Source organism: Rhineura floridana, chromosome 17 (genome assembly GCF_030035675.1).
Source record: "Rhineura floridana isolate rRhiFlo1 chromosome 17, rRhiFlo1.hap2, whole genome shotgun sequence".
Taxonomy (NCBI): Eukaryota; Metazoa; Chordata; class Lepidosauria; order Squamata; family Rhineuridae; genus Rhineura; species Rhineura floridana.
In genome coordinates, this window is record NC_084496.1 from 7690017 (window position 1) to 7702782 (window position 12766).

General features: G+C 43.4%; 1 protein-coding gene across 5 annotated transcripts in view; it reads right to left on the bottom strand.

Moving 5' to 3' along the window:
* The window catches only part of NLRC3 (NLR family CARD domain containing 3), a 43051-nt gene that overhangs the window by 2893 nt on the left and 27392 nt on the right, over nt 1–12766 (bottom strand). For all 5 annotated transcript variants that reach the window (XR_009759377.1, XM_061599519.1, XM_061599517.1 and 2 more), the window contains 6 exons: nt 9963–10046; nt 9536–9619; nt 5632–5715; nt 3522–3605; nt 1925–2008; nt 1614–1697 (listed from right to left, as the gene is read on the bottom strand). Coding sequence is in view for 4 of the 5 variants with exons in the window: in XM_061599519.1 (XP_061455503.1) it covers nt 1614–1697; nt 1925–2008; nt 3522–3605; nt 5632–5715; nt 9536–9619; nt 9963–10046 (504 nt within the window). In the remaining variant the exon portion in view is untranslated. The remainder of the gene's footprint in view (nt 1–1613; nt 1698–1924; nt 2009–3521; nt 3606–5631; nt 5716–9535; nt 9620–9962; nt 10047–12766) is intronic.

A 12766-nucleotide genomic window follows, 5' to 3' on the forward strand; every position in this document is an offset into this window, starting at 1 on the left:
AAGGCAGCACACACAGCAACAAAACAATTTTTTAAAAAGCATTCTAAAAGCAAAACATTCTAAAAAACAGTTGCAGATAAAAACTTTCTTCTATCCAATGATCTCCAGGTTGCCAGGAACAATTTCCTTCACAGCCATCAAACGCCAGGGTAAGCAGGAATGTTTTCAAATTCCTCTTAAAAGTGATTCCTCCTAAATGAATAATAGTGGAGACAGAAGGGCATTCCACAAACGGTTGCCACCACTGAAAAGGCCCTGTCATAGATCACTGCCAACCAGACAACCTGCCAACCAGGGGAACCTACAAGAAGAGGTGGGAAGCTCCAGTCTGCAGGCCAAATGAAGCCCAGTTAGCCATTCCATCTGGCCTGCAACCTGCCTTCCTCTGTGCCCCCCATGATACAAATAGGCTTCTTTTAAAAAAACAACACTTCCATTGATGCCAATTAGGATTTTTTTCAAAGGTCCCTACCACACAGGGTAATTTCGGTGGAGTTTGTAGCTGGGTTAACCCTCCCTGTGTGCTGTGATGCCCCTACCAAAATTTGCCCCCAAGTGGTGACTGGGCTTGGAAGAAAAGTCTTCCATTGGGTGCAAGCTATTTTCAAGCCTAATTGCTGGGGCAGAGGAGGGACTCTTCAAGGAGATTGCAGCCCTCTCACAATTACAGTTGAAAGAAGTTGCACTAGTCAGGTAGTATGAGCCTTGAATCCTTCCCTCCAGTATAGGAATGTGCTAGAATTCTGCCCAATTCATATTTGGTACCATTAATTCGCTTATTCTCTATCAGTGCAGATTAGATTTTTATGTAGCGATTTTCCTTGCCTTGAAATATTGATATTAATATTGATAGATTTATTGATATTTCCTTCAATTTATCAATATTAATATCAGTATTAATATTCATGGGGGGAAATGTGTTGGCAAAGGCAGCAGCTTGCGGACAAAGGACAAATTCAAATCATTACCACCAATGGAATGCTTCCAAACTGGCACCAGCCAATGGATCCCATCCCTACCCTAGTAGCAACAACAGATCCTTGCTACCCTGGTGCAAAACTGGCGCCTCTGGCTGGGTTTTCAGTGCAAAACTATTTCTATTTCTAACCAGGCTATTAAAAAAATGGTTACGGCCAGGCACGATTCGCCCAAGGCTTCATGCTGTTTGAAAATAATTTGAATCCTCACACTAGAACTTCTTACTAATGCCACATTAGGAACTGAAAAATTGATACAATTTTTTTTATTATTAATGTATCTTTATGATTTAAGGTTTTTTAAAAAAAATTGTATAGGATTGATAGAATCCTGTTATCTGAACAAGCCTGATTAATGTTGCAGTTCAGGATTTCTGTACTAAAGCCATTGGGTGTGTGTTGTTGCCACCACATATATTGTGATTTTAAGAGAACTGTGTACCAGCTGAGGTATTAATCACTGTTGTTCCTACGTATTTGGTTGACAGATTTTATTTATTTGGCTACTGAAGAAGATCCAAAGGTAGGAGCGCATCTGGCCAACCTACTCCAGATGCACTCATTTTAAACAGCCATGCACTTCGTAAGAGTATAGGATGGCTTTGTTGTCTGTTGCTTTTATTTTGCATTACTTACTTCAGCCTGCGGAGGGCACAGTTGACTTTCAAGGCATTGGCCATTGCCTTGGCCCCTGCCAACCCAATGGTGTTGCCTCTCAAGCTGTAATCGAAACAAGGAAGAGGAATTAGCACCAGCTGTTTAGTTTGATGCCCAAATGATGCAACGATTCTACGAAGCCCTAGAGGCAAAAAAAGGAGCGGGGGAGCTGGAAGAATCACAATGAAATTCAGATGTACCAGCTTGTCCAGTTCCAAGATGGCACCATTAAGCTGCTAACTTTCCCCCTCCCTCCCAGTGAATACATATGGGGATTTAGAAATACTTACTCCAGCGTTGCCAGGCTTTTGTTAAGAGCCAAGGCCTCCCCCAGAGCTTTGGCCCCTTTCTCCCCAATCAGCGCCACCTGGAGGCTGGAACAAAACGGGGCACATTTACAACAACTCTACCTAGCCCCGCCAGGCTGCTCCAAGGACACCCAAGCAGTGCTGCTAGGGCCAGCCCTACCATTAGGTGGAGCAAGGAGGGCACTTCAGGCAGCTGATTTTGGCTATCCTGAAAGGACAACAAACTCTTAATTGCTTGATATACCATTGCTGTATTTTTACCACCAAGAAAGGGAGCAGGCACTAATGTGACTTTCCGTCTTATATGTCAAAATCACTTGGCCATTTCTAGGTACTGTGCACCTCAGGTGTAGTGGAGCCAGCATGGCATCTTCCAGATATTGATGGACTCCCATCAGCCCCTGCCATCAGCATGGCCAATGGCCAGGGAGTTGCAGTGCAACAGCTTCTGGAGGACCACAGTTTCCTCATCCATTAAGAATTTAATGGGTGGTCCTTCTGACCGGATGGTAGATATCCAACCTGTCCTAGATGGGGTTGCACTCCCCCTGAAGGAGCAGGTTCGTAGCTTGGGGATTCTCCTAGAACCATCTCTGTCACTTGAGGCTCAGGTAGCCTCGGTGGCACAGAGTACCTTCTACCAACTTCAGTTGGTGGCCCAGCTACGCCCCTATCTGGACAGGGATAACCTGACTTCAATTGTCCATGCTCTGGTAACCTCCAAGTTAGATTACTGCAATGCACTCTACATGGGGCTGCCTTTGAAGACGGTTGGGAAACTGCAGCTTGTGCAAAATGCAGCAGCCAGATAGGTAACAGGGACCAGATGGTTCAAACATATAAAACCAATTCTGGCCTGCTTGTACTGGCTGCCTGTATGTTTCCAAACTCGATTCAAGGTGCTGGTTTTAACCTATAAAGCCTTACACAGCTTGGGACCACAATACCTGATGAAACACCTCTCCCGACATGAACCCACCCATACACTACGTTCAACATCAAAGGCCTTCCTCCGGGTGCCTCCTCCGAGGGAAGCTCGGAGGAAGGCAACAAGGGAGAGGGCCTTCTCAGTGGTGGCCCCCAAATTATGGAGTGATCTCCCTGAAATGCACCTGGCGCCAACACTGTTATCTTTTTGGTGCCAGGTCAAGACTTTCCTCTTCTCCCAGGTATTTCAGCATGTGTTTTTATATTTGTTTTTAATTGTTGTAAACTGCCCAGAGAGCTTCGGCTATGGGGGCGGTATACAAATGCAATAAATAAATAATAAATTTATGTTATGGCTTCTTTACCAATAGCTTTGTTTTTGAGCCTTTCCAGGCCATTGCTGCCGCTCTGCACGGCCATTCTTGATTCCATGGTGGCATCGGCAATTGAGTGCGCCTGTTCAGGAAGCCGCCCATGCATGCTTTCTGTAGCCCTTCTGTTCAGTTCCAACATACACTAAGGGCATGTGGACCAAAAAATGACACACACCCTGGCCAGATTCAGCTCAGAGACCAGCAGTGGCTGAGCCCCTCCACCAGCCTTGCATATTGACCTATCCCCATTAACAGGCATTCCACTCCTGGAAACTTACTAGAGGGCAGTGAGTGTTGAATTCACCCTCAAAGCAGAAGCCAGGGCAACTGTTCCTTCGTCCCCAATTGCGTTTTCCTGCAAACTGAAACAACAGAGGCATGGGGTTAGCCACCCTGAAGGTTCAGAGATTTTAGAACAGGGCACATGAACCAACGCTGGAGTTCCTCAAACAACAGAAAAGAAGTCTCGCCTGCCTTTTGGGGAGGCAAACATTACGTGATGGGGTCCATCCTCAGAGGCTCAACGTCTGGGGTCTGATCGGCTTGTGCAGCAAAATGAGATGTGGGATGCTGCAATTTTTGAATGCTCCCCCACTGCCTTCCAGTATATCAAGGAGACAGAAAACCAGCACACCAGTGAATGCCTTGGTAGGCTGGTCATGTGTCCTACATTACAGAGAACAGTCCTCTGTCATGCAAGTCTGGTGCAAGTCTTGTTCAAATATAAAGAACCATCAGATGAGAGAGCAGGGGACGCCTCGAAGTGGCTCATCAACAGTTAACACCTGGATAGCATCCTAAGCCAGCACACCACTCACAATCTTTCCCTCTATAGTAACACGTATTTTTATTTAAGTTGAAGTAATTTTGTTTAGATTTGCATTTATACACACATGCAATTTTGATGCAAATCCAAGGGGGCTGGCCTCTTTTTGAACAACGCACAGATGGGCAACCTAGGCATTGTGCTAGAACATACTGACAGGGAGTTTACATGCAAGGGAGAGCTTGTTTCAAACAAACCCGGTTTATGACTTGCCCCCAAAAACCCTGGGAATTGCAGTTATTACAGGACACTGAACGTTCTTTGTGGCAAAATGCCCAGAGAACTATTTCACAAGCCTGTAGTTCCCAGAGGGCCATCGTTACAAGCCACAGTAGCTGAACAGGTTTGAAACAGGTTTAGATTTGCAGAATGGATTCAACAGATGTCTCGTTCCTCTTAAAAAGGAATTTATCTGTTACATATTGGCCCTTGCAGAGATTATATTGTTACTGGTTATTATCAATAGTAACAACAACCATTTATATGATGCTATTAGAGTGATTAAACCACTTCACCCTTAGCCATCCTTACAGCAACCCTCCAATAATGTGTCCTTCAATTGTTTCGTGTCAAGAAGCTTGAATTAAGCACTTTCTTTTTTGCTTTTTAACAAGCTAGAGGGATATTAAAGTTTATTTGCAAAAGGGGTATATTTCTGTAGAGGTCATCCAATCATGAAAGGACCTGTTTTAAATAGGATTCAAACCATTTTTCACTTGCCGCATTCTAAAAATGATGGAGCCTTTCAGCAGCTTACCATTAAAAAAATGCTACAGGTCTGCAGAAGTAATGCCAGTACTAAACCAACTTTCACAGGCACAAACAAAATGAAATCTGGGAGTCTTTATCCCAGATTTTTCTTTTTCTTAAGTCAAGTGCACTCACTCTTGGTGTTATATTCCTGCTAGCACAGAGCTAGTGATGGTCAGCAGGAACCTTTTCTTACTTAACTGCATGCACTTTTGAGCTAATCCAGCAATCCTGTGATCTTGCCATGGAATGGAAAGGGAAGGTTCATGCTGCTTTTGAATGAGAGGGTGTACTCACTTTTTAAATAAAATATAATAGGCTGCAATCCTATGTGCCTTTCCTTGGCAGTAAGTCCCATTGAACTCAGTGTGATTTACTTCTGGGGGGGAAATCATGCAATTAAGCTGTTTGGCTGTGTCCTAAGGATGGGATCATTTGGCCAGTGCCAGTTCAAAAGCATTCTGTCGACCTAACAAGCTAGCATCAATTCAAGTTCATTCTTTATCCGCTTGCTTCTGCTTTTACTGATCTGTGTGCTTCTTTCGCTCAGAAAAATATCAATATTGATATTTTAAAGGAAATATCAGTATTTTGAAAAATCAATATAGTTTTTTAAAAATATTGATATTTTGCAGGAAATATAGATTTTTTAAAAAGAAATATCAATACAGTATCATTCTTAAAACTGATGTTTGAGAGGTGGGGGGTTTTTTAGGTCCATTTTCCAAAATAGTTGTGGAAATTTTCTTTCCATTACAAGAACTGCTCACACTACTGAGGGCTGAGCTGGAGACAATGAGGCAGAGACTTACTCCAAGATGGCAAGGCTTTCGTTGAACTGTAGTGCTTGGCTCAGGGCTTTGGCTGCTTTGGACTGAATGAAGTTCCACTGCAAGCTAGGAAGAGAGAGGAGAGGAATGAGAGCCAATTCGCACATTATCATAGCCCGTTCGTGGTCTGTACTCTTCAGGATACAAGCAGGAAAGGGCTCATATGGACTACTGTAATAAGCTGTACATGGGACTGCCCTTGAAGAAGGTCCACAGGTTGCAGCTGGTGCAGAATGCAGCTGCTAGGCCGGTAAGTGGGGCAGCCTGATAGGGCCATGTGTCACCAGTCCTGAAAGCACTGCGCTGGCTGCCAGTGAGCTACCGGGGCCAATTCAAAGTATTAGCATATAAAGCCCCAAATGGCTTGGGACCCAAGTATCTAAAAGGACACCTTCCCCAGTATCAACCATCTCGGACCACACAATCAGCAGCTGAGGCCTTGGTGGTGCTGCCACCGGTGGCTGCCCGGTTGGTGGCGAGTCGTGACAGGGCATTTTTGGTGGTGGCTCTCCGTTAGTGGAATGCCCTCCCCAGTGAGGTGCGTCTGTCTCCATCACTAGAGACTTTCAGGAGCAAGTTGAAAACATTCCTGTTTACCCAGGCATTTGATGGCTGAAGGGGGACTGTTCCTGGCAACCTGGAGATCACCGGATGAAAGAATGTTTTCAAACTGTAACTGTGTTTTTAGAATGTTTTAAAACTGTTTTCAGAAGGCTTTTCTTTTTGTTGCTCCTTTGGGAGAAAGGCCAGGATATACATCAATAAAGTTTGGATGTAAACATCTGCCTACACATAGTAGCAATTCTCAGCAGATGTTGAGACTGCAAGTACCCGCTCGTACTCCAACATTGCACATACAACTTAATTTGTGTGCAGGTGTGTGTGAGAAGATGCCCCCGTTGCACAACTCTTGCCCACCCCCTTTCTTTTTGAAGAAGTACTGCGTGAATCAGCTGTACGCCGCTCTCATGCATGTGCACGCCATAGCTGACCATTTTAATGATTGTTTAGTGTGGTGTAGTGGTTAAGGTGTTGGACTACGACCTGGGAGACCAGGGTTCGAATCCCCACACAGCCATGAAGCTCACTGGGTGGCCTTGGGCCAGTCACTGCCTCTCAGCCTCAGAGGGAGGCAATGATAAACCCCCTCTGAATCCCGCTTACCATGAAAACCCTATTCGAAGGGTCGCCATAAGTAGGAATCGACTTGAAGGCAGTCCAGTCCAGTCCAGTTTGTATTGCTTCTGAACGTTTCTATATTGCTGCACACCGCCCTGATGCTTTGCGAGGGGGTGGCATATAAATCTTTTTATACATAAATAAATAGGAAGTTACTTTATTCCAAGACAGACCATTGGTCCATCTAGCTCAGTATTGTCTACACTGACTGGCAGCAGCTGTCCAGAGTTTCAGACAGGGAGCCTTTCCCAGCCCTGCCTGGATGGCCACTGTGCGAACAGCATGCTGAGCTACATTGGGCCACTGGCCTGATCTGGGAGGGCTCTAAGGTGTGATCTTTGGCATTACCACTTGCCAGGCCCAATTCAAGGTGTTGGTTTTGACCTTTAAATCCCTACACAGTTTTGGCCCAGTCTGTCTGAAGAAGTGCGCCGGCATCATTAGCTATGCCGCCTAACAAGATCGGCCTCAAAAGACCTTCTCTCTATCCCACCAGTCAAAACAGCTAGACTGGTGAGGACCAGAGAGAGGGCTTTTTCAATTGTGGCCCCCACCCTATGGAACTCCCTTCCAAATGATCTCCGCCAGGCCCCCTCTACAATGAGTTTCTGCCGGGCCGTGAAGACCTGGCTCTTCAGGCAGGCCTTTGGGGTGGGCTAGATTTTACCATCATTGCTTTTAGATTTTAATGTTTATTGTATTGGTGTGTCATTTTGTGTTATTTTGTTCATTTTGTACGTCGCCCAGAGTGGCTGGATGGCCAGCCAGATGGGCGACTAAGAAATCCAATAAATAAATAAACTACGACCCTTCCCCATCACAGCGGATTATTCATTCATTACCGCCCTAGGCTCCTTCTGGGAGGATGGGTGAGATATAAATGTAACAATAAATGAATAAATAAATTCAATTTATATCCCACCCTTCCTCCCAAAGCAGCCCAGGGCAGCAAAGAAATAAATGATAAAACTTTTTTTTAAAAAGCATTCTTAAAAAAAAAAACTTCTCTCATGTGGGAGACAAACGAATCTGGTCAAATGTGTAAGAACCACATGTGAGTGTCGCCTCATTGAATATTATTATTATTGTTGTTGTTGTTGTTGTTGTTGTTATTATTATATCCCCCCCTTCCTCCCAGCAGGAGGCCAGGGTGGCAAACAAAAGCACTAAAAACATTAAAACATCATAAAAACCAACTTTAAAACATTAAAACAAAACACCTTCAAAAATGTTACTTAAAAAAAGCTATGAAAACATCTAAGATTAAAAACATTTTAAAAAAGAAAGTTTAAGAACATATTAAAAAGCAATTCTAGAGAATGACTGCTTTGGTGAGTTTGGAAAGTGGCCCATAACTAGGCTAGAATGCTTCTCCTCAAACACCTAGCTTCCCAAGGGTAGGAGAGTGAGGTCTAATCCTCTAGGGGCAGCACCCAGAACGTGGGGTTTCACTCACCCATCACAGAAGGATGGGCAAGGATTTTGTTCGGCTTGCATTGTGAACCAACCTGATTTGCACTTCCTAGACTAATACATGGTTCAGAATGGAGTTATTGCCCCATTTTTGTACTTCTCCAGATTTTGTGATCCCAGGTTGCATCCACTTTCTACTCAGAAGCCATTGAAATTGATGATCCTAAGTTAGCAACATCTATCGATTTCACTGGGTCTACTCTGAATAGGACTAGCATTGGATACAACCCACAGTTCGTAGTTCAACAAATATCTAACAAAAATGCACATTTCAGTTTAAAATGCATACAAAAAGATTTACAAAAAAATTGTGGATTTCCATGGATTTTAAAAAGAAAAGTCCAGAATGATGCAGAACTGGGTGGAGTGAATTTATGGATCAACACATGCAAAACAGGTAGAACCAGACATCTGTCCATCTCCATCACATCACCTTGAATCATTCTACACTGCAAACGTCTCCTAATTTTGAATTCGTGCAATTGTCATGAGTTTGTGGGTAAACTGAGAAATGTCAAGGCTCGAACCTGCCACATCCCTTGCTCTAGAGGCCCCTTTCTTGAATGACCCACATGTGGGCTTGTCCCTGAGCAACCAGAGCCCAAAGGAAATGTGGTTTATACATACTTCGAGGCAACAATTTTTTCCGGGCCTAGAAAAATATCACAAACAACTAGGTGACAGCATCAAATTATAGCCACCAGCTCCAAGTCTCGGGGAGGCCACTTTGCCAAAGGCTGAAAGTTCCTGTTTCAAATCTTTAGGTATTATGGTAACTACCTCCCAAGGGACCAGAAAAACTGACTCCCTATGCGGAAATTGGAAGCCACTTAGTGAATTCTATTTGGTTTCCAATGAGATATAAAATTGGAAAAGAGTCCAATACAGGAATCATAATTTCCAAACAAGCAATAATATGCTATTGGATTCATCCAGTCTGTTAGTGATCTTGACACACCCTTTTTCTATATCCAGTCAGAACACAGCTCACCAACCATGCATTGTGGCCTGCTGTGTATTGTGACACTGTCAAACAACACACCTTATCTTTGCAGTCTCAATCAGACAGCAAAAACAGGCTTGTCAAGTCCCCAGTGGGCTGTTGCACGTGGCAAGCTAGCTGCGTTCTGCCTGGCGGTTCACAAGGTGTCCGGGCCTAGACTCTGAGGTTGCGACACATGTGGCCAGAGAGCACTGATGCTCAGGCAACGCAGGCAAATGCACTGAAACTCACTGCAGGGAAGCGAGCGCCTGGTTCTCCTTCAACGCCAGCGCAATGGCCTGGACGCCTTCATCATGCAGCAGGTTGGCAGCCAAGCTAGAAGCAAAACCGAGAAAAAGAGTGTTGGGACAGTGTAGCAGTGTGCGGCTCAAGATCTGGCTAGTTTTAATATGTGAAATCCAGGCTCCATCTTCCTCACAGGCCCCAAATAATCAGTCAACAAGAAGTGGGTTTTGCTAAAGTTCTCCACTCCAGCTGACTATGCAAGCGCCTTGCCCTCCTTGGTCCGCAGTAGTAACCCAAGAGATGCATCTCACACTGCTACCTGAGCCCCAAAGCACCAAATTAAGGACATGCCCTGCTGCCAAGCCATGTGGCTTCTCAGAGTGGGCCACAGAGTCCTCGGAGACCCTCTTTTATTAAAGGCCAAATGACTCACTCCAAATTCCTCAGGGTGCTGTTGGCTCGAAGGGCCTTGGCGATCCCCTGAGCTCCGTCTTTGCTGATGGAGTTCTCCCGCAGGCTAAAGCATAAAGAGAAAAGTCATGAGTGCATTATTCTAAGCAGCTGCGGCTACATCCATACTGTACATTTAAAGCACGTGGCTTCCCCCCAAAGAATCCTGGAAAGTGGAGTTTGTTATGGGTGCTAGGAACTGGAACCCTGTGAGGGGTAAACTATTATTATTAATATTATTATTTACATTTGTATAGCTGAAGCTCTCTGGGTGGTTTACAACAATTAAAAACATTAAAAACAAATATACAAATATACAAATTTAAAAACACTTTAAAAAAACAATTGAATGCTAAAATGCCTGGGAGAAGAGGAATTCAATTAGATTTCTGAGTAATCATGCATAGGATTGTGCTCCCTGTCTATTCCTGCAACATGATGAGAAATCAAAGTGTATTTATCAAGTTCAAGGTGCTGGTTTTGGTGTACAAAGCCCTATACAGCTCGGGACCAGGATACCTGAAAGACCGTCTTGCCCCTTATATACCCAGTCCATCACTGCGCTCTGCAGGTGAGGGCCTCCTGCAAATACCATCTGATCAGGAGGTCCGTTCCGCACAACATAGGAAACGGACCTTTAGTGTGGAGGCACCTACTCTTTGGAATTCCCTCCCCTTAAATATTAGGCAGGCTATCTGCTATCTTTTCGGCACCTTTTGAAGAGTTTCCTTATAAGTTGAGACCTATCCCAGTCTGCACCTGTGTTGGGATTGCTTTTTAATATGTTTTTAAACTTTCTTTTTTAAAATGTTTTTAATCTTAGATGTTTTGATAGCTTTTTTTAAGTAACGTTTTTGAAGATGTTTGCTTTAATTTGTTTTAAAGTTTGTTTTTATTATGTTTTAATGTTTTTAGTGCTTTGGTTTGCCGCCCTGGGCTCCTGCTGGGAAGAAGGGCAGGGTATAAACCAAACAGTAATAATAATAATAAACTCAGTTTTCCAGCCGTTTCTATATGGACTCTTAACTTTGCCAATTTCCATAGCTTCTCAAAGTTAAAATTTGATAAAAACATGTCTGTGTTCAACAATGGTGCAAAAGAGACTTGCCACAATGTCAGTAGTACATAAAACAGCGGGAAATCTGGATCTAAAAGGACTAGTGACTGAACATTCAAAACTTAAAAGCAAGAAAGGTCATGTTTTAAGAGCACACAGTGTTTTTGACTCGGAGTATTTTGTAACTGCAGGTTAAAGTTCATTTAAGAGCTTTCTTAGCTCTTTCTATATTGGATATGGTGGTGGTGGTTGTTATGTGCCTTCAAGTCGATTATGACTTATGGCGACCCCATGAATCAGCGACCTCCAAAAGCATCTGTCATGAACCACCCTGTTCAGATCTTGTAAGTTCAGCTCTGTGGCTTCCTTTATGGAATCAATCCATCTCTTGTTTGGCCTTCCTCTTTTTCTACTCCCTTCTGTTTTTCCCAGCATTATTATCTTTTCTAATGAATCATGTCTTCTCATGATGTGTCCAAAGTATGATAACCTCAGTTTCATCATTTTAGCTTCTAGTGATCATTCTGGTTTAATTTGTTCTAACACCCAATTATTTGTCTTTTTCATAGTCCATGGTATGCACAAAGCTCTCCTCCAGCACCACGTTTCAAATGAGTTGATTTTTCTCTTATCCGCCTTTTTCACTGTCCAACTTTCACATCCATACATAGAGATTGGAATACCATGGTCTGAATGATCCTGACTTTGGTGTTCAGTGATACATCTTTGCATTTCAGGACCTTTTCTAGTTCTCTCACAGCTGCCCTACCCAGTCCTAGCCTTCTTCTGATTTCTTGACTATTGTCTCCATTTTGGTTAATGACTGTGCCAAGGTATTTATAATCCTTGACAAGTTCAATGTCCTCATTGTCAACTGTAAAGTTACACAAATCTTCTGTTGTCATTACTTTAGTCTTTTTGACGTGCAGCTGGGGATGGGGAACCAATCGGTTTCTCCATATTCTGTCCTTACAGGCCTCTTGTCCAGAGTATAGGTTGTGCGTCAGGACAATCAGATGCTGTGGCATCCCCATTTATTTTAAAGCATTCCATAGTTTTTCACGATCTACACAGTCAAAGGCTTTGCTGTAGCCTATAAAACACAGGATGATTTTCTTCTGAAATTCCTTGCTCCGTTCCATTATCCAACGTATGGTTGTGATATGATCTCTGGTGCCTCTTCCCTTTCTAAATCCAGCTTGGACGTCTGGCATTTCTCGGTCCATATATGGTAAGAGCCTTTGCTGTAGAATCTTGAGCATTACTTTACTTGCATGGGATATTAAGGTAATAGTTCGGTAATTACTGCATTCTCTGGGATCCCCTTTCTTTGGAAGTGGGATATATATTGAACGCTTCCAGTCTCTGGGCCATTGTTTAGTTTTCCATATTTCTTGACAATTTTTTTTCAAAATTTGGAGAGATTCAGTCTCAGTAGCTTGTAGCAACTCTATTGGTATGCCATCTATTCCTGGTGATTTGTTTCTTCCAAGAATTTTAAGAGCAGCTTTCACCTCACATTCTAAAATTTCTGGTTCTTCATCATATGGTTCCTCCATGAATGAATCTGTCATCCTTGCATCTCTTTTGTAGAGTTCTTCAGTGTATTGCTTCCATCTTCCTTTTATTTCATCTCGGTCAGTCAGTGTGTTCCCCTGTTGATTATTCAACATCCCTACTCGTGGTTTAAATTTCCCTTTCATTTCTCTAATCTTTTGGAATAGGGCTCT